The sequence below is a fragment of the Equus przewalskii genome, chromosome 14 (genome assembly GCF_037783145.1).
Source record: "Equus przewalskii isolate Varuska chromosome 14, EquPr2, whole genome shotgun sequence".
NCBI classification, from domain to species: domain Eukaryota; kingdom Metazoa; phylum Chordata; class Mammalia; order Perissodactyla; family Equidae; genus Equus; species Equus przewalskii.
In genome coordinates this window covers 44,240,480-44,267,497 of record NC_091844.1, presented here as the reverse complement: position 1 = coordinate 44,267,497, position 27,018 = coordinate 44,240,480, and the positions used below count along the sequence as shown (strand labels likewise).

General features: G+C 36.5%; 2 protein-coding genes across 4 annotated transcripts in view; one reads left to right on the top strand and one right to left on the bottom strand.

The window, feature by feature from the left end:
• Nucleotides 1-18,267, top strand: part of CFAP36 (cilia and flagella associated protein 36) — a 29,442-nt gene extending 11,175 nt beyond the window's left edge. The window contains exons 4-10 of one of the 2 annotated variants that reach the window (XM_008512719.2): nucleotides 3,574-3,688; nucleotides 10,548-10,635; nucleotides 12,370-12,421; nucleotides 14,070-14,172; nucleotides 17,093-17,232; nucleotides 17,426-17,572; nucleotides 18,100-18,267. In XM_008512719.2, coding sequence (XP_008510941.1) covers nucleotides 3,574-3,688; nucleotides 10,548-10,635; nucleotides 12,370-12,421; nucleotides 14,070-14,172; nucleotides 17,093-17,232; nucleotides 17,426-17,572; nucleotides 18,100-18,201 — 747 coding nt within the window. In that variant the 3' untranslated portion in view covers nucleotides 18,202-18,267. Of the gene's footprint in view, nucleotides 1-3,573; nucleotides 3,689-10,547; nucleotides 10,636-12,369; nucleotides 12,443-14,069; nucleotides 14,173-17,092; nucleotides 17,233-17,425; nucleotides 17,573-18,099 lie in introns of both variants that reach the window. The other variant, XM_008512718.2, reaches the window with a different exon arrangement.
• A 2,378-nt stretch (nucleotides 18,268-20,645) lies between these two features.
• PPP4R3B (protein phosphatase 4 regulatory subunit 3B) overlaps nucleotides 20,646-27,018 on the bottom strand; it is a 67,415-nt gene continuing 61,042 nt past the window's right edge. For both annotated transcript variants that reach the window (XM_008512709.2, XM_008512710.2), the window contains exon 16: nucleotides 20,646-22,309. In XM_008512709.2, the coding sequence (XP_008510931.2) occupies nucleotides 22,202-22,309 (108 nt within the window). In that variant the 3' untranslated portion in view covers nucleotides 20,646-22,201. The remainder of the gene's footprint in view (nucleotides 22,310-27,018) is intronic.

Below are 27,018 nucleotides of genomic sequence, written 5' to 3'. Positions count from 1 at the left end.
ACTCTTTTGAGAAATAACGTGAATCTATAACTTACTTCAAAATTTTATCTTTTTTTTGTAGAGAATTTATATGTTTATGAAATATTTGGTAGAATCCACCAGTGAACTCTGCTGGGCCTAGTGCTTTGTTTTGGAAGATTATTAATTATTGACTCCTTTTTTTAATAGATACAGTCTTATTCAGATTGTCTGTTTCTTCTTGTGTGAGTTTTGGCAGCTTGTGTTTTTCAAGGAATTGATCCATTTCATCTCTCTTATCAAATTTGTGGACACAGAGTTGTTCATGACATTTCTTTATTATCTTTTTAATGTCCATAAGATCTCTAGTGATGTCCTCTTTTTCATTTCTGATATTAGTAATTTATGTCTTCTCTCTTTTTTCCCTAGTTAACTTCGCTAGAAATTTATCAGTTTTATTGGTCTTTGCAAAGAATCAACTTTTACTTTTGTTGATTTTCTACTTTCAATTTCACTGATTTCTTCTCCAATATCTACTTTTTTTCTTATGCTTACTTTGGATTTAATTTGTTCTTCTTTTTGTAGTTCCTAAGGGAAAGCTTAGATTATTGATGTTAGATATTTCTTCTTTTCTACTATAGTCATTCAATGCTATAAATTTCCTTCAAAGCCTACTTTTGCTGCACCCCACAAATTTTGATAAGTTGTATTTTCATTTTCATTTAGTTAGAAGTATTTTAAAAATTTTTCTTAAGACTACTTGTTTGACCTATATATTATTTAGAAGTGTGTGGTTTAATCTCCAAGTATTTTAGGCTTTTCCAGCTATTGTTTTGTTAGTGATTTCTAGTTTAATTCTGTTGTGGTCTGAGAGCATGCTTTGTATGAGTGTTATTCTTTTAAATTTATTAAGATGTGTTTTATGGCCCAGAATGTTCCCTGTTTTGGTGAATGTTCCATGTGAGCTTGAAAAGAATGTATATTTTTCTGTTGTTGGAGAAATGTCAATTTGATCCAGTTGACAGGAGTTGCTGTTCAGTTCAGCTATGTCCTTACTGATTTTCTGCCTGCTGGATCTGTCCATTACTAATAGAGGGTGTTGAAGTCTCCAACTATAATAATGAATTCATCTATTTCTTGTTGCACTTCTATTAATGGAGCAGCATAAATGCATGATTGTACCTTTCAAAACTACAGTGTGATTGTCTAAACAGAGATAAAAATAGGGTTACCTTAGGCTAAGTGTGAACATGTTTGAATGTCTTTTAAACTCATTTAAGTCAGATTTTAATGACTCAATGCTCATTTTTTTGTTAATGTGCTTTTCTCAAACATAGATATCACATTTGCTTTACCTCATAATTTTTCAAGGTAGTTTGACATTTCAATTAATTTAAAGGATTCTTAAGATTGTTGTTTTTAAACTACTTGCTAGTTTTTTGGAGTAACTCTTGTATTCACTTCCTCTAACTGCCCTTATTGGAAGCTCTTAGGAGAGGGGTGCTCTATTTCCTTGGACCAGAAGAGCCCAGAATCTTGAACCAGAAGATTGCTGTAAAGTTGTTAGGTGTAGAACACTATTTTGATATTTAACCAGCCTCAATAAGGGCCAGAGCAATTACTTTTATAGGTACTTTTCAGTTAAAAAGTGCTTTTTCATCTTGTTTAATTCTGACACCCAGCCAGAAAGTTATTAATATATTTCTTTCATTCTAAAATGCAAATTTTTCATATTATAATATCTCTGAAATGAGAATGCACTTTATAATTGATGGCATGTTTTAATTTAATTGGCAGGGTTTTTTTTGCTTTTCTTGGTACTTGAAATAATGGTTTATTTTACTAGTCTATGGAGTCTTAGATTCAGTGAAATACTGTATTACTATTATTATTATACTAATTTGCAGATGAAGAAACTGAAGCTCAGAGGACTAATAGTATGTCCAGAGTCATACAGCTGCTGCATGGTTAAGCTGGAAGTAGGCTTTTAATATCAAGGGCTCATTTTCTTCCCCAACGTATCAATGGTTCTCAAACTTTAATGTTATGAGAATTATCTGAGGAGGTGCATGGGCACCCATCCTTCAGAAATTTAGGTTCATTATGTCTAGGGCAGAGCTCAGGAATATGCATTTAACAATGCCTCTTTCCTGCATTTCTTAGATGGGTCAAGGAACACACTTTGAGAAGCCCTGAACTATAATTTCAAGTATCAACTCAAACTCTGACTTGCTGATAGAAGCTCTTGTCGACACATTGTCATCAGTAAGCCCTTCAAGTGTTTGTTGGTGATGAGGATAAAGTACTTGATATTACTAGTAAGAAGCCTAGGAAGCCCCAGACCAAAGTTACGTGGTGGCATAATCCCATAAAGAGGTCCTGGCAGACATCACTGATCTATCACAGAGGCTGCCCAGAAATGTTTTCAATACTGAGCTCTGGGCTGCAACTTTCAGTCAAAAACAGATAAAGCCTATTTGCCATCCCCTGCCCTGGGCCTTTTGAACAGTTTATGTGAATTTAAAGGAAAAGAAACTTTCCAGCTTTTTTTCCCTGCAGTTGACTTCCTGTCACAGAGAGCTGCTTTTCCACTTTATTTTGTTTAGCTCTACCGCGGGTGTCTAGGATGTGAGCTGGTTGTTGTGGGAAGGGCTTCCTCCTCTTTGCCTAGAGCTCTTTGGTGGAGCTTTTGTTGAGATGTCTCTCTGACGTTATTGCTGCTGTCCACCTGGTAAACAATGGCACACCCTTGGTTGCCTCTGCATGATTTTGTGTGGTCACCTTTTCTATTAATATCATGTAAAGTTTGAAATAAGATTTTAGTAAGACAGATAAGATATCAGTGTTATCTTTTGGTTTTTCACACATTTCAAATCTTATTCTACTTCTTTTTAATCAGCTTGGGAATTGGTTTGCTTTTTGACATAGCAGTAGTTGTCTGTGGTTAAGGAAGTGTTAATTTGGGAACTCTAGAGTAGATACCTTTATTTTTTTCTTAATTTGTTAGACTTCTGTTCCATCCAGAAAATGATTTTACATCATAATTTCTAACTACCTCTTCCACAAAACTTTCTACATATAAATAACTACAATTGCCTTCTCGTGTTACTGATACCTCATTACACTTATTTTCCAGACTCCATTTTTTGGTATTTACTTTTATTTTATTACTTTTATTTAATTAATTAAGGGATAATTTTGTAGTTGCTGATTTATCATTAAACAGTAAATTTCAAGTGACAGAATATAAAGCATATAGATTACATTATTTTGGCTGAAAAACAAATCAAGATACTGAAGCGGTAACTTTAAAAAAAGTAAGGCCAATTCCTGTGTTGTTTTTCAGAGTAACTCATCACTTGCTTATTTGGAAAATGTATCACTGTCAGCCTTAGCTTCCTGGAGGCCTGGGGGTTGGGAGAGTCAGTCTCTTAAGAACCCTACTTTAAAGGCTTTTAGAATAAAATCTTCAAATTGTCTTTTTGAGTCATCTAATTATAAATAATATTGCAGCATTCTTGAATTAATGCACCTTTTACAGTGGAAATGATTTGAGTGTGTAGAAAATAGTTTTAAAATTTGAATCTTTGTTTAACTTGAGACTTCTTTCCACAGGCCATTTTGCAACCTGTGTTGGCAGCGGAAGATTTTACTATCTTTAAAACAATGATGGTCCAGAAAAACATTGAAATGCAGCTGCAAGCCATTCGAATAATTCAAGAGAGAAATGGTAAAATGTTGAATTTAGAAATCTAAATGCTACATGCGTTTTTTTTGTTGTTGCAGTTTTGACTATTCTGATTCTAATATGGTCTTAAATGTAGCTACCTTGCATAAATTTATTTCAAGCGTGAAACTCTATGGCTGACTTTAGAGATTCAAGAGTATAAACTACCTGATCACTATGTGTTTGACATCTCAAAGAAAGCAGACTACAATTTGATTTAATGATGCCTTAGGTTTCAGAGAGCTCAGTTTTTTTGCCTAGCCAGTGTGTGTATGGAATTCAGTATTTCTGAGGGGTTACAGTGAGAAGATAGATGACTGCTCTTTTCCTTCTGGCTTATCATTGTTAGTGTTACTGAACCAGGTTCGTTTTTGCCTGCCACTGAGAAAGCCAGACACCGACATGACGAGATTGCAGCAGAGAGTTTAATCACAAGGCAGCCACATGAGGAAGCCAGAGCGTGAGCCTCAAATTCACTTCCCTGAAAATAGGGACTCAGGAATATTTATGGGGTAGGGGGCAAGGTGGTCTGAAATGTGGAAGTAGGTGATCAGAGGTGAAGAGAGGTGAGGTAATTATGATCTGTGCAAGCATAGTCAGACTCCATGGCTCTTTATAGGGTACATGTTCACAAAATGGCAGCATTAGCATGATCTGAGGGTGGAGTTTTTAGCCTCTTGATGTCAAAAGGTCGCCCATAGGACGTCTGCACAGTCCCGGTTGATGGGTTGGTGGTCTCAACCCGCCTGAAGTGGACAAGGAGTTGTGATTCCTGAAAAACAGCTCACACGCCCATTACCATGGTGACCCAGGCTCCAGGGAGATGTTATCTATAGGAACCTAGTGGGAGTCAGATAGCATATTGCCTAAACAGCACAGTTAAGGCTGGATGGGTTAAACAGCCAAAAGCTATAATCAGTAATTGCAAAAAAGGAAAGAACCTTAGTACCTAGATACTTAATCATCAATGGCTATTTGCTGGTTTCATCAGGGCCTTTGTAGGAGACAGTGGTTTTCAAGCTTTAGTGAGCAGTGGAAGCAGTTGGAGGGCTTGTTGAAACACCTATGGCTGTCTCCCAGTTTCTGATTGAGTAGGTCTGGAATGGGGCTGAATACTTTGCAATTTTAACAAGTACCCAGGCGATACTAAAGCTGTGGTACTGAGATTGCACTGAGAGCCGCTGTTCTAGGCCATGGGCAGATAGGATTGCACCACCATCGGGTGGAAAAGAAAACAGAACTCAGGTCCTAGGAACCCTCTTAGGCTTTATCTTTTCCCTGACTCTGTCTAATCTCAGTTTCTCTTAGCTCTTACTGCTTTTGTTCCCTTCTTGTGTACTTGAACTACATTTGACATCTTGACTCAAAACATCTCAGTTTCTTTTTTTTCTTTTTTTTTTTTAAAGATTGGCACCTGAGCTAACAACTGTTGCCAATCTTCTTTTTTTTTTTCTTCTGCTTTATCTTCCCAAACCCCCGGTACATAGTTGTATATCTTAGTTGCAGGTCTTTCTAGTTGTGGGATGTGGGACGCTGCCTCAACGTGGCCTGACAAGCGGTGCCATGTCTGCGCCCAGGATCCGAACCCTGGGCCGCCGCGGCGGAGTGTGCGAACTTAACCACTCGGCCACGGAGCCAGCCCCTCGGTTTCTGTTTTTTATTGAAGTATTATTGACATACAACATTCTCTTAGTTTCAACTTTACAACATGGTGATTTGATATTTATAAACATTATGAAATGATCGTCACGATAAGTCTAGTTACCATCTGTCCCCCCAAAAGTTGTTACAATATTATTGATTATATTCCTTATGCCGTATATTATATCCCCATGACTTATTTATTTTATAACTGGAAGTTTTTCCATCTTAATCCCCTCACCTATTTTGCATCCCCTGCCCCTACCGTCCTCCCCTCTGGCAACCACTAGTTTGTTCTCTGTATCTATGAGTATGTTTTTGTTTTGTTTTGTTTGTCCATTTGTCGTATTTTTTAGATTCCACATATAAGTGAAATCATATGGTGTTTGTCTTTCTCTGTCTGAATTATTTCACTAGCATTATAACCTCTATAGCTCCATCCATGTTGTTGCAAATGGCAAGATTTCATTCTTTTTTATGGCTGAATAGTATTCTTTATGTATCCATCAATAGATGGACACTTAGGTTGCTTCCTTATCTTGGCTATTGTAAATAATGCTGCAGTGAACATAGGGGTGCATGTATCTTTTCGAATTAGTGTGTTCATTTTCTTCCAGTAAATACCCAGAAGTAGAATTGCTGGATTGTATGGTAATTCTATTTAAAAATTTTTGAGGAACTTCCATACTGTTTTCAATAGTGGCTGCACCAGTTTACATTCCCACTAACAGTGCATGAGCATTCCCTTTTCTCCACATCTTCATCAACACTTGTTGTTTTTTGTTTCTTTGATAATAGCCATTCTGACAGACATGAGGTCGTATTTCATGGTGGTTTTGATTTGTATTTCCCTGAGGATTAGTGATGTTAAGCATCTTTTCATGTGCCTGTTGACCATTTGTATGTCTTCCTTGGAAAAATGTCTGTTAAGGTCCTCTGCCCACTTTTTAATCACATTGTTGGTTTTTTTGATATTAAGTTGTATGAGTTCTTTTGGATATTAACCCCTTATTGGACATATGACTTGCAAATATCTTCTCCATTCAGTAGGTTTCTTTTTTATTTTGTTGCTGGTTTCCTTTGCTGTGCAAAAGCTTTTTAGTTTGATAAGGTCCCATTTATTTATTTTTGCTTTTTTTTGCCCTTGCCTGAGGAGATATATCTGAAAAAATATCATTAAGACCGATGTCAAAGGGCTGACTGCCTATGCTTTCTTCTAGTAGGTTTATGGTTTCAGGTCTTACATTTAAGTCTTTAATCCATTTTGAGTTTATTTTTGTATATGGTGTAAGGTAGTGGTCCAGTTTCATTCTTTTGCATGTAGTTGTCCAGTTCTCCCAACACCATTTATTGAAGAGATTGTGTTCTCTCTCCTTTGTTGAAGATTAATTCACCATATATGGGTGGGTTTATTTCTGGGCTCTGTGTTCTGTTCTTTTGATCTCTGTGTCTGCTTTTTGCCAGTACTATACTGCTTTGATTACTACAGCATTGTGGTATAGTTTGAAATCAGAGAGTATACCTCCAGCTTTGTTCTTCTTTCTCAAGATTGCTTTGGCTATTCAGGAGCTCTTGTGATTCCATGTAAATTTTAGGATTATGTTCTAGTTCTGTGAAAAATGCCATTGGTATTTTGATAGAGATTGCATTGGGTAGTATGGACATTTTAACAATATTAATTTTTTTCAGTCATGAGCACAGTATATCTTTCCATTTATTGATGTTGTCTTAACTTTCTTTCATCAGTGTCTTATAGTTTTCAGAGTACAAGTCTTTTACCTCCTTTGTTAAATTTATTCCTAGGTATTCATTCTTCCTGATGCAATAGTAAATGGGATTGTTTTCTTAATTTCTCTTTCTGATTGTTTGTTATTAGTGTATAGAAACATGACAGAATTCTGTATATTAATTTTGTATCCTGCAACTTTGCTGAGTTCATTTATTCTAATAGTTTTTTGAGGGGCTGGCCCTGTGGTGTAGTGGTTAAGTTTGGCATGCTCTGCTTTGGTGGCCCAGGTTTGTGGGTTTAGATCCTGGGCATAGACCTATGCCACTCATCAGCCATGCTGTGGCAGCAACCCACATATAAAGTGGAAGAATTTTGGCACAGATGTTAGCTCAGGGCTAATCTTCCTCAGCAAAAAAAAAAAAGTTTTTTGGTGCAGTCTTTAGGGTTTTCTATATATAGTATCATGTCATCTGTAAATAATGATAGTCTTACTTCTTCCTTTCCAATTTGGATGCCTTTTATTTCTTTTTCTTGCCTAATTGCTGTGGCAAGGACTTCCAATACCATATTGAATAAAAGTGGGAATCCTTGTCATGTTCCTGAACTTAGGGGAAAGGTCTTCAGGTTTTCACCATTGAATGTGATGTTCGCTGTGGGTTTGTCACATATGGGCTTTATTATGTTGAGGTATGTTCCCTCTATACTTATTTTGTTGAGAGCTTTTGTCGTAAATTTATGTTGAATTTTTTCAAATGCTTTTTCTGCATCTATTGAGATGATCATATGATTTTTATCCTTTGTTTTGTTAATGTGGTGTGTCATGTTGATTGATTTGTGGATGTTGGACCATCCTTGCATCCCTGGGATAAACTCATTTGATTATGGTGGGATCCTTTTAATGTATTGTTGAATTTGGTTTGCTAATATTTTGTTGAGGATTTTTGTGTCTATGTTCACCATGGATATTGGCCTGTAATTTTCTTTTTTTTTGTAGTGTCTTTGTCTGGCTTCTGTTGTTGCAAGGCAAACATTAGAATCTTGCAGGGTCCCTGTGGATTCTTCTCTCATTTGAGTGATGTGAGTAGAGACTCTATCCCTTAGAGCCAACCACCATCATAACTGTACCCTCAAATTCAAAGATGCTTTTCATAGCAAGTAAGAGAGCTGTTGTCTGTGGGTAGGAGATAACACCACCCTAACTCTGAACAATGCATGACACTGTGCTGTTGCTTTGATGTAAATAAGTTTGGAAAAGAATCTCTTTCTCTTGTCTTTCTACCATGGTTTATTTTAGAAAATCCTTTTCTCTGAATTTTCCTGAACCTATACTTTATTCTGACCTCTAGGATAGAGAATTTGAATAATTATGTTAGTTAAAATTGTTTTAGGGGCATCAGTTTTCATAAAACAAAGAGTGAACTTGATATTGGCGCTCTGTAGTTTCAGTTTGGAATTTAACTAGAAACTCACTTAGATTTTAATTAAAGAGGAACTAATATAGCTTGTATCAGCTGGATGACTCAGGCTGCCATTAGCAGAAAACCTCAATGAAAATGGCCTAAGTAATAAGCACTTCTCATCTCACAGAACAAATCCAGGGGAAGGGAGGGAAGGAAGATAGGTCCAGGGTTGATGAATTTAGTGGCTCAATGATGTTTTCAAGGATGCTGACACTTTCCATCTTTATACTCTTCCATTCTCAGGCTCTTCTCTCATGATTGAACTCTGGCTACATCAAATGCAGACTCAACAGTGTCTCATGAAGAAATGTTTCTTACTGTACATCTCTTTTTGTTAGCAAGACAACACTGTCATGGAATGCCCCTTGGAGTTTTCCCCTCTGGTCCTCTTAGTCAGGATTGGGGTCACATGCCTTTCTTAAACCCTCTGGCAGGGGGAATAAGACCATTATGGTTGGCTTAAACCAAACATGAGTCACTCTTGTGGGGTGAGGTAGGGCCCTGCCTCTAAGTTCTTGGCTGCCTGATAACTTCACAAACCTGGCTTATATTAGTAGGTGAGGACAAGGGGAATGATGCTGAATAATGCTGCTGTCAAACCACAGGGTGGGACAGTTTGCTTACATTTAAACATAGACTAATACTTAGTTTCTGCCACGGAATTTTTAATACTTGTGTTTAAGACTATTTCTTAACTTAGAGCCAGGGGTGAGTACCTTAGAACGATGTTGATTGTACTCAAAACTGAAGACCATTTGAAAATTGTCTTTGTGGTGAGAAAAATTCAAAGGATCTCTGGATTCTTGGTTGTATCTTATCAAAGAATTTGGAAGAAATGCAAATCAGAGCATTATTCTGATGATTTTGAAGTTTTGCATACTGTTGCATTATTCTTAGTTCTTTTATTTTTTCTTGGAAAGATTATTAGGAGAACACTAATTTTCTATCTTTTGACTGAGCAAAAACGCACTTAATATCAATGGGTTGCATAGATGTCAGTTTTCTGTTTGTGATACTGTACTGTAGTTTTGCAAGACGTTACCATTGGGGAAACTGGGTAAAGGGTGCATAGCATCTCTCTGTATTATTTCTTATGACTGCATGTGAATCTGCAATTATCTCAAAATAAAAAGTTTAATTAAAAGAATATGTTTAAACATCAAGGGAATTAGAATAATAAAGCTACTTTAATTTAGAGCAGATCTAAAATCCCATAGTCATATGGGGATAAAGAAATGGAAGGTAAAAATTAAGAGACATGCTGCTAATGTCATGGGAATATAATAATTATAGATATGAACAGAATGCTTATTACCAGTGTACCTGCTTATCAGGAAGATATAAGTAATAAAGTAAATTAAACCAATGCTTAAAATTACTTGCCATGAATTATTATTCACCTTGGGCCAAAGTTGGTACTGTCCTGGTTTATAGTTATTAGCCCAATATCTGAATAGAAGCTCCAAGGGCAGAGATTGTTTTTTTCATCTTTATATTCCCCCTAAGTGCTTAGCACCATGCTTTTTTGCATGTACTAAGCAGGGCCCTTTTCAGTAGCATTTGTTGTAGTATGAATGAAGAGTATTAATATGCAGTTTCCATTAACAAAGTATTTCATATTTTGTTTTGTAAATTCTTTTCCCACTTAAGAGATACATTTGAGAGCATAGTTTTATTATTAGGAGCTTAATGATTTCAGTGGTATATCTTCAGACAGTATATGATTATGGAAGATAATAGCTTATGTTAATTAATTTTTATTGCCATATATTATTATTGTTATTTTTAATAGGCAATACTAATAATTACTAAGAGGTGTTTCAAGTTAAAATTGTGTTTTTTTGGTGGGGCTGACTCCCTAAAACAAGAAAATATTAAAAAGACCACAGTTAAAAAGATAATAGTTTAGAACATTTTTTTAAGTGATAGATCTTAGTGAACTAATTAGTACCTCTTGATGAACTAGAATAGTGAGAAATGAATGTTTTCAGTTGAGTTGATGTTCTTCCATGTGGTCTTTGGTTTTGAACAGGTGTATTACCTGACTGCTTAACAGATGGTTCTGATGTGGTCAGTGACCTCGAACAGGAAGAGATGAAAATCCTGAGGGAAGTTCTCAGGTATCCTTCTTTAATTATGTTTTGAATGAATCATTAGTAATGTTGTAATATGATCTGTTTACATGCTTTTTACCTCCAAAATATTATGAACTAGAAAAATATCTAAATTCTCTACTGAAGACCTTGAAAATTATTTATAATTTTATTTGTTTATAACTATGTGTATATTACATTTTTTAATGGACAGAAAAAATTATTTTCAGATGACTCATATCAAACCAGCCCAAATGGGAGCGTCTTCTTCCACTCCCATGATGGGAATAGAAATTAGCCACCACTGGGAACAAGGTGCAGTAGACTCAGCCTGGTGCCTGGAAAGGCGTATAATGGCCTGAGCTGAGCAGGAAACTCCATGGTTTCTGGATCTCGGTACTGGAGGTGGCTCATGCTAGGTATCTCTCAGGAGGAGGCTGGACATCCAGACCCTACAGACAAAATAGCTGACAGGGTTGCCAGTAACCTGCAGGCATCTGTGGCCATCCCAGATGACTGTCTTGCTGGTTTCTTCCTTGTCTCAGTTATATGATTCTCAGCCAAATGCCTCGCATGGAGTGTGCAGCCCACTAAAAAAGGCCTTTTTTCCCCCTTGGGCCTGTTGTCCCCTGACCTCTGGGAGTTTTGGAAGGGAAGGGAAATTGCAGCACCTCATTTTTAAAGCTCCTGTGATAATGTATGGGTTTAGGGCAAAAGGATACCTGCAGCCACTGTGTCACCTGCAGAATGGGGCCTTGGCCTTTGAGGGCTATAACCATACACATGACCATCTTCTAGCATCCTGTAGTCCCCCGACCTACCCAGCTTGTCCCCAGCTCCAAAGCAGAAGGGAGGCTGGGCAGGATGGTGGTTGGGAGGATGGGCCTAGTGGGCAACTATGGAAGGAGCTCCAGACCTTAGTGCTCTAGATTTCAGGGAAGTGGAGTGCTTCTGGGGCGGGGAGGCAGGTGTGCAGGTGACCCCAGCCCTTTCCTGCCAGATCCTACTTTCCCCACGAGGGGCAAATGGGAGCCTGAGACAACACAGAATGCTTTGAATTTACAGGTTTGAAGAGGTGAGTGTACTTGGTAATAGGGTTAGAGGACTGGTAAAGTTTTCACTGGTACTGATTGCTTCTGTTAGTTGATTGGTGGCCTGAAAATCGATCAGCATTGTACTTTGAGATTTTATTTTCTCAGGGTTTTTTTGGGGGGTGTACTACAGTATAAGTAGCAGAGCTTAGTTATGAACATGCACAAGAGTTACCTTGGCTATTTTCCTAAATCAGACTGCCTCAGTGAGCAGTTTACAAAAGCTGATATGGCTGTGGCATAGTGGCATCAGGAGGACTTGGTGATAACTCAGATGCCATTGGAAAAACTAGAATGAGGGGAGAAATGGATCTTATCGGAGGGGTGTACCTGATCTCTCTTCGAGAGATCAAAGTCTGTGTTAATGGGATTTGCCATTCAAATTTGGGTTTAGGATTTCAAGCCTTTTGGTCTTTGTTCAGGCAGGGGTTATTCACATTTCTAGAATAAATGGGTAAACCTGTATCTTATGTCACTAACTATATTATGCTGTATATGCCTATGTATGTCTTTCTCAGTTGATTGTAAGCTGCTTTAAGCAAAGCCTGATTATTTCCATCTTTGTTTCCCAGATTCCTCCACACACTGTAATCTTAGGTTAGCATGTTGCTTATTGAGTATTTGTTCTTTGACCAAAATTTACTTTTCTACCTTATTTTGTATATTTCAGAAAATCAAAAGAGGAATATGACCAGGAGGAAGAAAGGAAGAGAAAAAAGCAGGTGCCTGCAGAACATGTTAATGTAACGGAAGTATTTCATTGCTATTATTCCTAAAATTTACACCTTGTTTTTGCCGTTAGAGTTTAAGCTTACGTGGGACTACACAGCTCCTCAGAGTATTCATATTTTCTTGTCAATTCTAAGCATTTATATTTAACTTTATAATTCATCCAGCAGTCTACCTTTTAATTCCCAGTAAAGACTGAGATTATTAACTCCAAAAAAATGTAATACCATTTATATTTGGGGGGATACTTATAAAAAATTCCCCTTAATTTTATGAATAAAAGAAGATTAAGAAAAATATTTTGCTTTCCCACTGTCCTTGATTATTTTACTATTTTGAAGCAGCAACTGCGGTTAGCACCGAGGGTTCCCTGCAGGCTTTACCGTGATAAGCTTGAAGCAGGGTGCTTCAGTGTCACGGTGTCACATCTGCTGGCACACATTAAGAACTGTTTCTGTAAAGTGCCTAATTTTTCGTAAGGATAATTAAACATGTATTTGGCTGAGGGGAGGAAAGCTAATATTTATTCTTTCCTCTCTCCTTTTCTAGCTGCCTCTCTTTCCCCGTTTTCCTGCATCTCCCTGAAGGGAAAGGGAAACGTAATATGTACTCTCTCTCAGTCACTTGAAAGGCGTTTGCCTTTCTTCCCTTCAGTCACTATGATAGGTGCTTGTATCACTCACTGTCTTTGAAAAACCTATTTTACTCCAAGGTACCTAATGAAGAGCAGAAGAAAGAGATGTTTTAGGATTAAGAGGTGATTTATGTATCTTTGAGTAAATCTCCTTTTAGTCAGTGGAGGTGAAACTCACAGATATTAATAAAGTTTTTTTTTAATATAAGGGTACAGAACAGACACCAATTCAAAACCGCTGTCAGAAGACAGTATTAACACTCTGATTTATAAATGAACTATATTAGGCTTCTTGAGTAATATGTTTTAGGGGTGTATGAGTTTTTTTAGACTTTTTACTATGGAAATTTTCAAACACACAAAATAAGAGCTGATTATAATAATGAATCTTCATGTATCCGTCACCCAGCATATAGGGCTTATGATTTGGATATCCATGAATTACCTAAGAAGCTACATATGATTGGGTTTTCCTCTGTTTTTAAGGAAAAATGAATTATCAGCTTGTTTAATTCTTTCTAAGATTTAAACGATTTCTTTAGTTTAAATATACTATCACATTTTAGAAATGGAAATAAACCAATTTGTAGCTTCTTCGGGCATATCATAGTAGTGGTATATAGATTATTTTAAATGGAAAAGCACCTTATAATTCAGTGGTTTTATTTCTCAGAGTATTTCTCAGTGTCTTGCTCAAGGTCACATGACTAGTAAGGGTGAAATCTAGGTTTGAACCCACTTCTTGCTAAGTCCAAAGTCCTAACTATACTAGTTAGTGACTCTTAGCACTGCGTGATTTGAAATGAGAATGTTTACTTACCTCAAAAAGTGGAAGATATAAAATGCTGGAAATATCTTAAAAACTTTGGAGAAATAGAATATTTTGTTCATTATCTATTTAGTATACAGTAATTTTTTTTAAACTTATGTCTTTGGATCCCTTAAGCAATGAATTAGTCAAAATTAATCTAAAATGCTTTTTTTAATTGTATTATGGATTCCTGAAGTTATCAGAGGCTAAAACAGAAGAGCCCCCAGTGCATGCTAATGAAATTGCAAAAATGAATAATTCCCAAGGGGATGGTGAACATTTTGCACACCCACCCACAGGTAAGGTTGAAGTTGACCAAGCTTTCTCTACTAGTTCGAATACATAAACATTGTAAATAGTGTGCTACTTTCTCATACATACTTAAGCTTCAAAAACCCTGGGAGGGAGTTGTTGAAAGGCTATTGGTACTTAAAGTTCTTTCTGAATTTAGCTAAAGAGGTGGCAGAGGAGAAATACCCAGCTGACAGAGAAGGTGTAGTCCCCAAATTTCTAAGTGAAGCCTGGAACCCAGAGCAGTGAGCAAAATTCCTTGAGGGAGCCACCAGCCTCTCTGCCACGGCTGCAGCATCCAAGACATGTTCACGTAACATTTGGTGTTCTCTTCCTTGACCACACTTATATGGTGTTTGTGAGTTAGAAGCTGAACTTGGAAAGATAATACTAAGTCATTTTCCTAATGAATTAAAGCACAGGTAGAAAATAAGAGGTCGCTAATTTATCTAGATATTTAGTCAGAAACTATTGTTGAAACCAAAAACAGTGAGAATCCTTGTGGGAAATGGTAGTGGATAAACTTGTTCAGTGTGTCAAATCTATTTTCAGTATACTCTGATTTTCTTTATGAGAGAACAAGTAATTCTGAAACAAATTGAATCATGATTGTGAGTTCAGTTCATTTTATCATGGATTTCTATGGTTTTAAATCAATGTCTTTTTCTCAGTTAAAAAAACATAACTCTGTGAGGTAGATATTAGGATCTTTAGTTTTCTTTTTTTTTTTGCAAGAAAGTCAAAGAAGTTGAGTGACTTGTGCAAAATCATGAGCTCTTAAATGGTGAAACTGTGACCTTGGTCTTCTGCCTCCAAATCTTGTGTTCTTCTACGCTTTAGAAGAACTTCTGTAATTGAGAAAAGATGGGTTTGATGTTTACCCATTGATTTTAAGGAACTATATTCTTAGTTGATAAACAGTGGGGCATATGAAACAGAAGCAGGTTTATGAAGTTACCTTACTTCTTTCTTCCTAGCAAATCTAACCATTTCTTTTCTTTTTTTATATTCTGTAGATTCTCAGTAGAATAACCTCATTTGAATTATATCTATGAAAACACCTGCTTTAGATTTGTCTGAGCTTTTTTTTAATCTGCTGACCCAAGTTTAGCTTTGTATATACAGACCTAAGTACACATACCCTGTTTAAATCTTGTGTCTGACATAATTTGAATAAACTTGCTTCATCTAGTTCCTTATCTGACTATTCAGTGAAGCTGTAGAAAACAATCTCAAACCACATGTAACTCAATTATGCACATTAGTGGCACAGAAGAAATGGCAGATAATTTCAAAAGTAATGATTTTAATTTTCAAAAACTATTCTATTTTTTAAAAATGAGTTTATCCCATATTCCAGGAAATCACTTCATACAACGTGATAGAAGCCCGGTATGAATACCTAATTTGGGAACAATCATAAAGGTGTTCGACCTCCTGTTTATCCATTTGCTCATGTCTTTCCTTGGTTCCTGCTAGAAACGGACACCATCTGTTCTCAAATTGACACAAAGACTTGCCAGAGATGAGATGATCTTTCTTTGGGCTTGCTGGCTTTCTGATTTTTCATTCCTAGAAATCAGAGAAGCTAAGTATATTGGCTTCAAATACTTTCCTTTCTAGATCTGAGTTAGAATATACAAGATGTTCATGACCAACAAATTCAACGCAAGAACTATCCAGAGCAAGTACATAAATTGAATATAAATGCTTATGTGCCTGGGATGCACCCTCCTCAGAAATGAATTGAACTGTGCCTTCTCCAGCTCTGTAGTTCCATATTTGGGGGCTAAGCCTACCTTTGCTTAAAGGCACCATCAGTAAGAATTGCATGTTTAACTCTGTCTGCATATTACGACCAGCTTGTTTAAGCTCATCTTTATTTGAGTTAGTCCTGTAGCTTCCTGTCGAGGTTGGTTGGAATGTTATCTCTAGCCTCATCTCTGCCGTGGAGACTCCCCTTACTGTCCAAGAGCCTCAGAGCTTTTCTTCTTTCAGTCTCCTAGCACTCTATGCAAGAGCAGTGGTCCTTTGGCAAATTTCTTGCTCACGCGAAGTTCTCTTTCTGGTTTTACTATGCTGGCAAGATTTTTAATCATTCAGAGACATGTAAATCATGTTCTTCCATCATGCTTTTAGTTCTTGGCATCATTTTTATGTGAGTCTTTGCTTGTCTCACTCTGCAGTCCTTCATAGTCCATGTACTTACACTGAAAATGTTTTATCTTAAAAAAAGAATCACCTTAATTTATAATAAAAATGGCTCAGAAAAGCAATTAGCATGTTAATCCTGTCTCTTGGCACAGTCACCAGATCACTGGAAAGTACTGAGTGCTCATGTTATATCTCCTTCCAAGTTCTATTTACTTTAAATCTTTTTTTTTAATCTGTTGGTAGGTTCATAGTTATCTTCAATATGTATCACAAACAAAAATTATTAATATTACTGGCACTTACTCTTCCAATACAAAAAATTGTAGCTTTATATTAATTATTCTGAAAATAAAGGGTCACTTACAGTTTTTACCTGCAGGCAAAAATTTGGGAATCAATTACATTACTAGTAAGGGATTTTAGTGTACTGTTTATTTGGCTTATGTGGCAACCTTGTAGTGTATTATAGTGTAGTTAGTTCTAATCTTTAGAGAAGAATTATATCTTTTTGTGGCTATAGTACCAAATAGCAGAAGCTTGGTATTTGTTGAAATATCATTATTCATAAGAAATTGTAGTTCAAGCTCCTCAAGGACAGAGACCATGTTTACTGTTCTCAGCCGGTGCCTATCACAATATAGGCACTGAATCAATGTGTGTTGATTGAGTGAATGTGAAAAAAAAAAGTATTATTAACACTAGCTGTTTTTGGTGAACCTAGCCTAATATTTAATATTTCTTATAATATTCTAATTTGTCTCTAATTACTGCCAGAGGTTAAAGTGCATTTTGGTAATCAGTCAGTACAACCTTTGGCAAGAAAGCTGGAAATGTTGCCTGAAACTTCCTCCCTTCCACGAAAAGGCCTGAAGATTCCTGGCTTAGAACATACAAGCATTGAAGGACCAATAGCAGTAAGTAAGAAACATTACTTTCTAAGAACTATGAGCAAAATGACAAAGTACTGGGAACAAACAATGTAAACAGCCATACATTTGGCTTTCGTTATGATCTTGAACTCAAACTTCCTATTGAATCAGATCAATCAGTGGGTATCTGTGCCACTTATACAAACTTGAATTTAAATAGTTCTCTTTTTTGACCCAGAATTTATCAACTCTTGGAACGGAAGAGCTCCGGCAACGAGAACACTATCTCAAGCAGAAGAGAGATAAGTTGATGTCCATGAGAAAGGAGATGAGGACTAAGCAGATACAAAATTTGGAGCAGAAAGGAAAGCCTGGGGAGGTAGAGGTATGGCTAGCCTCAGTATGTCAAAATCTGCAAATCTAGGGGATGTATTCTCAAAATCAGAGTTATGTGCAAGAAAGCCTCAATAATGAATGTTGCTCACAGATCTATTCTTATTAATCTCCCTGCTAGGGTAGCACTTGCTAACATCTTTTCTAGGCAGTGAGATGGCTGTGATATGAGGATTTTGTGAGACAGAAATGATAGCAGTTTCATGGATACATTTTTTTCTGGTTTATTTGCCCTGCTCTGAGTGCTTAAGGGTCAGCAATCTACTTGACCTGAGACTTTTGAAATATTCTATCCTAGAGCTGCGTCGGTATCATAGCCACCACCTCCAAGAGGCTTTCCCAAGAAGAGATTGTTACAGAGAAGATATTTAGGGAACTCAGTCCATATGTGGCTTTAAAAATTTTTTTTTTTAATGAAAATGCTCTATAATCTTTGTTCCAGGCAGTATGTTGGGAATTTTAGATAAATGAACCCATCTTATATGGTAGCCAATTTCTTTTTTTTTTTTCTTTTTTAAGGAGATGACAGAGAAACCAGAAATGACAGCAGAGGAGAAGCAAACATTACTAAAGAGGAGATTGCTTGCAGAGAAACTTAAAGAAGAAGTTATTAATAAGTGATGTTAAAAACAGTTTAGCAAAACAGAAGTTCAAATTTTCTTAAAAATAAATTATCTAATCCTTAAACTGAGCCTGTTACTTTCAAATACTTGTGTTTGTAGATACAAATATGTTCTCATTATTACTATTTTATTAAACATTTGAGGTAAAGGGCAGTGGGGAAGGCAGCTATTTATGCTGACCAGTTTAACACAAATTTCCGAATAATGTTGTCTCTTGGAGAGGAGGTTCAGAAAACTAATTAATAGTGCATTCATTCATTCAAACTTGCTTACCTAGCGTTTGTGCTGAGCATTGTGCTAGGTGCTTAGCATACAGTGGTCAACTAGATCAACAGGGTCCCTGCCTTCATGGGGTTAGCGAAGAAGGCCCAAAGAGCAAATTGGGAGAAGGGAAAAGTGCCGTGTTGTATCAGGGCTGGCCAAGCCTCCTTGAGAAAGCAGTGTTTAAGCTGATTGGAAGGCTAACTGCAGAGAGAAATGGGAAAGAACAACTCAGGTCCTGTAGCAGGAAAAGAAGAAAGCACATACCGACAAGCTGTTCGGATGGCTAGTGTAGAGAGAGTGAGGGGAGAGGGTTAGCATATTGAATTGGTGATAGATGGGGTACCGATTTGCAGGGCCTTGTAGGGAAGGTGAGCCTTTTAAATTTTATAATGGCAGTGGGAAGTCACTGAAAAGTTTTAAAGCAGGGAAGTTACATATCAAAGTGTTCGTTTAAAAAAGATGTGTGGCTGCTGTATGGAGACTGTTGCATGAGTCAGAGTAGTTGTGGGTATATTAGGTATAAGGTAATCCATTGAAAAGAAGAGTTATCTGGGGCAGTGGTAAGATAGATTTTAGCATCTCACACTTGAGGCAGGAGCAAACAAAACTTGGAAAATAGATGTGGGGGATGTTAAAAATACTCAATTACTCTTTCTAGAAAAGCTACCATTAAAACAGATAAATTGGCTGAGCCTGTTGAGGGGAATGCTGCCTTGGGTGTAGGTCTTTTGTATGTGAAGTGATCCTGGATGGTTTTCTGTACAGTAGTCTGCGTAAAGATAACCAGAATAGGAGAGAGAACTTTCTTTCAGAAACTTCCTGTGTTGGGTCATCTCACTAGCACCCCCTTTTCTGGTTATGGGCCATTCCTGTAGTTTACCTTAAAATTCCATTTTATCTCCTTAAATTTACAGTTATACATTTTTTTTTTTGGTCAGGAAGATTGGCCCTGAGCTAACATCTGTTGCCAATCTTCCTCTATTATTTTTTTGTATGTGGGATGCCACCACAGCATGGCTTGATGAACGGGTATGTAGGTCTGCACTCAGGAACCAAACTGGCGAACCTGGGGCGCCCAAGTGGAGTGCACAAACTTAAGCACTATGTCATTGGGCTGGCCCCTACAGTTATAAACTTTCTCACAAGGATACCAAAATTACCTCCAACCTTCAAGCTGCAGAGAAAAAAATCAGTATTACTTTACATTTGTCACATTTTCATCACTTAGGAGAAGAGGAAAAACTAGTGATTAAAACACAGAAATCTGTTTCATGTAACTTTTTATTAAAAATAGTTTTTATATTGGATACATGTTTACAGATATAATTTTAAGAGAACCTCAGGCATACAAATGTGGGCTCTGGCTTGCTTCACTGAGTGAAGATAAAGATATAAAAACCTGATTGCCTGAGGGTAGTCATTTAAGACAGCAGCTAACATGTAGAATCTTAATATTATTCTTTCAGGGGCTATTTTAAGTCTTGTTGTGATATCATTGTGGGTGAGCTTATGTTCCATGAAAACTGTTATCCTATAATTCAACAAAGTACTCACATTTCTGCTATAAGAAAAGGTTCCTATGATGATGACGGTTTAAATGTTTAAGACACATGGCAGTTCTTCAGAAAGGAAAATTAAACTTTTCACAAGATATAAAGATAATACTTCTTCCTGGAACCTAAAATTACTTAATCAGGAAGAGTCAAGAGTAAACAGAGAAATGCTTTAGGCCTGGGCTTCTTAGATTACAAGAGGAAATTTAATAAGAGCTAAGAAGAGTGAAGGGGCTTGATAAAACTTGCTTGAAAGAAAAGGTATTCATATGGCAACTTTACTGATCTTCGTTTAAAGTATCCTGAGTCACTTGCCTTATGAGGTGGAAGGTCTTTTTCATTATATGTTCCTTTAATCAGAGAGGTGATAACAGCCCCACACTCTGATGCTTTGGTGCTGGGACTTTATTTGCTCAAGGCACACCTTCTAAAATTAGAGGCAGTGATATTTAAAGTGCAGTTGAGCCCCGTTTATTTAGAACTCTTTCAGACTGGTGTATGACCTAGTGGTTTATAATCAACATCTATGGATAATTTACTCGCTTTTAAAAGATACTGTAAAATGGCCATATTTCCAAATGGAGTTAACTTATATTTACAATAAACCAAACAAAAGCAACAATCATAGAATTACAGGGTCACATTTTAATTCCTGAATTTTACAGTTCAGCATTAATATCACCACATGTATACAAATGGTGTAAAACAAGTACAGTGGTATTTTTAATACAAAATAAACATCTGTTTTATGGAAAAACTATACTTCATATCTACACAGACAGCCCATCTTTTCCAAACAATAGCCAAAATTAAAATTAACTACAAAATCTCCAAAATGGGGGAAACTGCTTCGGTTTAAGGTATTCCAGGAAAAATGGACCCATAACACATTACAAGGGTGATCCGAAGATTGTAGCTGGAATTACTATTTTTAGTTTTTTTTTTTCCCAACGCATTAAATTGTAGTTTGGGGGACATTTTTCTCACTTCAGCATGATCTCAGATCATAGATGAGCAAACTAACATTAAAATATTTACAGTTAACTTGCTGTTCTAAAAATAAAACGTCTTAACTGTTTGCCTCAATTTATTATTTTAAATTCATTTACGTACACGGAATGTGCTTTTACTCTTTAAAAAAAGCAGCTTTCATGTTACACCCTTGTTTATGGAAAAGCTTCATGTGTTGCATGTTGACTTTGACAGTGTAGAACTTCTTGGATCAAAATGGCCTCTAGATATTAAATGCCACTTAATTCAGCACTATTCTTTGTAAGTTAGTCTTTATAGAAATTATACTTTAAAACTTGTCTGTAGCTCTGGAGAGAGACAACTTTACTAACAAAGCAGAAAGTGACTTCAAAGTATCTTCCACAAAAGATTGTACTGGTAGGTGGTTGAAAACGTTCTGTTTAATCCACTCCTCTTCCTAGAGAAAACCATTTTGGAATACTACTTACTAATTCTTGGCATTTGTCACCTCTAGAAGTGCTGATTTTAAAGTTATATTAACAAAACTGTCCATTTTGAATCCAGTTTGTTTTCATCAAAATACATACTGAAAATTCCAGGTGTAGAAAACTCAATATGTGCTGTAATACAGGGTGTATTTCCCTCCAACTACCTATTAGGCTGAATTTCTGTTAAATCTTCAAAGAAATGGTCCCAAGAGTTTAACTTCCTTTTTTATGATAGTTGAATTTGTTTTCCATAAAAATTTCTTTTAAAAAGAGGCAAGTGATTAAAAGAACAACATGGCCAGCACCATTATACAAGTAATGTTATTGGATTTGCAACTGAAGTTTTATAACTGTTTCTAGATCGGATACCCCCCCCTGGAGCAACCCTGCATTAATATTATTTTTATCAACCTTGTCCCTCCCCCAAACCGTCCCAAAACCTGAGTTTCCTTGCTGAGAAGCTATCTCCCAGGTTCTGGTTACTAACCTTTTTTTTGACAGCCTGAAAGGCAAACCCCTTAATTACTAGCAAGTGATCAAGTTCCTGGGAAGCCTGTTTTTTTACAGAACTAAACTCTCCTAGCTGATACAGTGAGTGGCTTTTGCTACTCCTTGTATAATTATAAGTTCAAGTGAGAAAGCTTTCTGATTCAGATTTTCAGCTCATCAAACAGTTGCAGCATTTAGTAAGACCACATGTTGAGGGTCCCCAGTTAATATTTTATGAGCCAAGACGAGGTCTTTTCCTGGGAGATGCTTCTTCTTCTTCTTCTTCTTCTTCTTCTTCTTCTTCATCATCTGGATAATCCACTAAACCAACCAAACTTCCCTATTGAATAATAAAAAAATTTTTTTAACATATGTAAATAAATAAAAAAAGCTTATCAGTACAGTCACTTTTAAAGATATCAGAAATCATTTTTCCAAACTACCTAACCAGATATACTTGAATTTGATAAAGGAACTGCCTGAAATTCTGAACACTTAGTGAGTACAACTGGTAGCACTCTTACTCTCAAATTTCCTGTCTGGCTTTGGGATTTTTAATGATACTTCACAATTTAATTCAGCAAAATTTCACTGTGGAAAAATAGCTATATTTCCAAATAGCAGCACTCAAAAAGAATAATGACATTTGGAACTAGAAGGACCTTGGAGATGAACTGGTTCATTTCTCTCATTTTGAACTAGAGAGAAGAGCCAGTTAGTGATAAGAAGTCTCCTTTTAGTTTCTGTCCCTCATGTATACATTTCTTCACTAAGTAGGATACATCATTGTTTTCATTCTGCTTTTGAAGAACAGTTTAAAATGGCTGACGACAATAAACTCATGAAATGCTTCCTAAAACCTAGTGACTGAAAAATTTAGGGCTAGCTCTCTAAGTGAAAGAAAAGTAAGGATGAGTTAATTCAGGTGTTTGGTCTTTTATGAATAATAGACCCCTTTGAAAATCCTATTTAAGCTCTGGACACTCTACCCAGAAAATTAAAGTCCTTAGGTTTGCATTCATTTTGAACTAATCCCATGAAATTTATACATGTCCTACAGGTTACGAGGACCACTGTAAATGTTGTATTTAGTTCAAACCCTTAAGGCCTCTAGGGGAAAAACACACACAATTGAAATAACTCATATTTCAAACTTATGTAACTTCATACCTAAAGAATCCAGGCGTCTGTCATTAACACTTCACCAGAATATAACTGAAACACTAGTATTAATCAACAAAGGCCTCTGAGCAGCTAGAAATAGTTATCAGAAAGTCTGTAAACTAAATAAAACATGTATTTATGAGAGAGACTTTCTGCTTCTTTCTCAGCTCAATAACACACAGTTCTTAAGTTTGGTAAGCAAGAGGTAGTATGGCTAAATTGTTAAGAATATATTGATTGTAGTCTGACTGCCTGACAAAATTCCAATGCCACCACGTTTTTGGTGCATCACCTTGGGCAAGTGACTTATTATCTCTATGCCTCAGTTTCCTTATCTATAAAACTGGTATAATAGAAGTACTTAGACCTCATCGAACTTATTTTGAAAATTAAGTTGAAAACAAAACATGTAAAGCACTTGGCACAGTGCTTGGCATATAGTGCTCAATAACTGCTATTAGCTGCTATTACTAATATCATTATTATTGGTTCTTTAGTTTCTAAGCCAAACAAGTTGGATAAGAGGAGATAGAAGACATAAGTAAAGTATAAAAAGGCACCAGTCTGATATTCACAGAGATGACAGCAAGTTATCGAGAAAAGGTTTAATTAAGCTTAGGATCCTATATCATAATGTACAAACATTCGAGTTCCAAATGGTTAACATTTAAAGTGATCTTTTTGCTTAATATTAATAAATATTCTATCTGAAACACTCAGCTAAACAATTTTCAATTACATTAAAAAACCCATGTTCACTGTAAAAACACTAAAAATACAAAATGTGAAATACTGGAAGTAAAAAGGCCTGTAATCCAGAGATGTACCCTGTGAAGAATTTGACAGATTTCAGACTTTTAATATACAACTATGTGCTGTTTTTTTTTTTCAAAGATTTTATTTTTTTCCTTTTTCTCCCCAAAGCCCCCCCGTACATAGTTGTATATTCTTCATTGTGGGTCCTTCTGGTTGTGGTACGTGGGACGCCACCTCAGCGTGGTTTGATGAGCAGTGCCATGTCCGCGCCCCGGATTCAAACCAATGAAACCCTGGGCCGCCTGCAGCGGAGCGTGTGAACTTAACCACTCGGCCACGGGGCCAGCCCCAACTATGTGCTGTTTTTAAACAAGTATCATTGCAATTATACCTACCCTTGTACAATTATGTTCACTTAAAAATACACTGTTAGTATACAAAGTTCTATTTCATTCTTTTAAACTCTAATATTCCATGGTATGACTATATCATCATATAGCTAAATTCCCTGTTGCACATTTAGATTGCTTTCCTAGGGTATTATATTCTCTTTAAAAATTTTTGTTTTTGATGATAGCTTTTCTTGTCTATTAATGAAATTGAAAACCATCTTTTAACATGGAATATCAGATGGATAAGACATGCTAAGTTTCTAAAGATTTTTGTATCTGTATTCATAAGTAAAATTCATGTACAGTTTTTCTTTTTTAGTGCTAATTTTTAAAAAGTATTTCATTTGTATAAATAGAGAAGAGCTCAAGCTGACTAAGCTGCTGGAAGACGGATAAATGCATTTACTTCCACTGTCTCCTGAAACCTCACTAAAATCACAGTAAAGGAATTAAAAAAGGTGTATCCAACAAAGACAAACAGGAAAGGAGAAAATAACAGATGAAAGCTGTCAAGGCACTTTTGGAAAAGAAAAATCAGAGGCAAGGTAACATTTTTAACTGAGGAGAAAGTCAATAATGAAGTATTTGCAGGGGGAAACAGAAATGAGAATCAAACTGAGTTGTCTTAACCCCTGAAAGGACTAGTAAGTAAAGGCAGCAAAATTCTGGGGAAAGCAGGGAAGACAGTTAAATCAGTGAAAAGAGACAACAGAGTCCTCACAATCCATTTGCCCACCCCCACCCGCACCTCCAGGAGATTCCTGCTCCTCCATCACCACAAACTATAAAGAAAAGGAACCAGAAAGGATCTGCACTTCAGGATTTCAGGCACAGTGAAGAGCAAGGGTAAGGCGCCAGGTTGAAAATGGAAGAATAAATTTAAATTCTGCATACTGAGTAGAGACACCCCACCCCCCCACTCTAAGCTCTCTTTCCTATCAAGGCTCTCAGAACACTAACAGGAAAGCTTATACTTGCCAGGGATAGTACACTAGCTACACCTGTAAAGCTAGGCGGCTCCACAGGAAAAAACAAACTAATCAAAACTACAGGTAACTAAGAATCCCTGAAAAAAGCAGGACACTTGCTCAAGTCCTTCTATGAAGTCCACATCAATAGGCCCTGCTCGCTGTTTTAACTGCCTCATTTTTGAAACTGAGACATAATTCATGTACCATAAAATTCACCCTTGTAAAGTGTACTATTCAATGGTTTTAGTACATTCACCAAGTTGTGCAATCACCACCACTAATCCCAGAATATTCTCATCAACACCCCTACCCCCCAACAAAAAACCCATACCCAATAACAGTCACTAGCCATTCCTCTCAGCTGCTGGCAACCACTAATCTACTTTGTTTCTATGGATTTGCTTATTCTGGACAGTTCATATAAATGGAATCATACAATATGTGTTTTGTGTTTGGCTTATTTTACTTAGTATAATGTTTTCTGGGTTCATCTATGTTGTTGCATGTATCAGTACTTCATTCCTTTTTATGACCCAACAATATCTATTGTTATGGATATATCACATTTTATCCATTCATCAGTTGACGGACACTCGGACCGTTCCCACTTTGTGGTTATTATGAATAATGCTGCTATGAACATTCACGTACAAGTTTTAGTGTGGACATGTGTTTTTAGTTCTCTTTGATATATACCCAGGAGTGAAATTTAACATCTTGGGGAATTGCCAGACCGTATTCCAAAGCTGCTGCACCGTTTTACATTCCTATCAACAGCATGAAGGTTGCAATGTCCCTACATCCTAACACTTGTTTTTCTCCCCCCTTTTATTACAGCCATCTTAGTGGGTGTGAAGTAGAATCTCATTGTAATTTTGATTTGCATTTTCCTAATAACTAATGATGCTGACCATTGTTTCATGTGCTTATATGGTCCATTTGTATATCTTCTTTGGAGAAATGTCTATTCAAATGCCCATTTTAAAACTCGTTGTTGAGGGCTGGCCCTGTGGCCCAGTGGTTAAGTTTGTATGCTCCGCTTTGGTGGCCCAGGGTTTCCTTGGTTCGGATCCTGGGCATGGACATGGCACTGTTCATCAAGCCATGGTGAGATGGCGTCCCAGACAGCAGAACTAGAAGGATCTACAACTAGAATATACAACTAGGTACTGGGCGCTTTGGGGAGAAGAAGAAGAAGAAGATGAAGAAAAAAAAATTGGCAACAGATGTTAGATCAGGGCCAAAGGGTCAATCTTTAAAAAAATCTGGATACCAGTCCCTTATCAGATACATGATTTGCAAATACTTTCTCCTATTCTTGGGTTGTCTTTCACTTTATGATAGTGTCCTTAGAAGCACAAAAGTTTTTAATTCTGATGAAGTCCAATTTATTATTTTCTTTTATAACACTTAGGCTTTTGGTGTTATATCTATGAAGTCATTGCTTAATTCAAGGCCTTGAATATTTATGCCTATATTTTTTCCTAAGAGACTTACAGTTTTAATGTTTATATTTAAATCTTTTACCCACGTTAAGTTATATAAACATGATGTGAGGCAAAGTCCAACTTCATTTTTTGGTATGTGAATATCATCCTAACACGATTTCCTGAAGGGACTATTCTTTCCCTCATTGAATTGTCATGGCACTCTTATCGAAAATCTGCCTTACTTTTTAATGTAAAAGAAAGTCTGTACATTGCCAGACACTTGAGGAAAGTTTCTAATATGAAAGAGGGGATGAAAATAAATGATAACAATAAGAA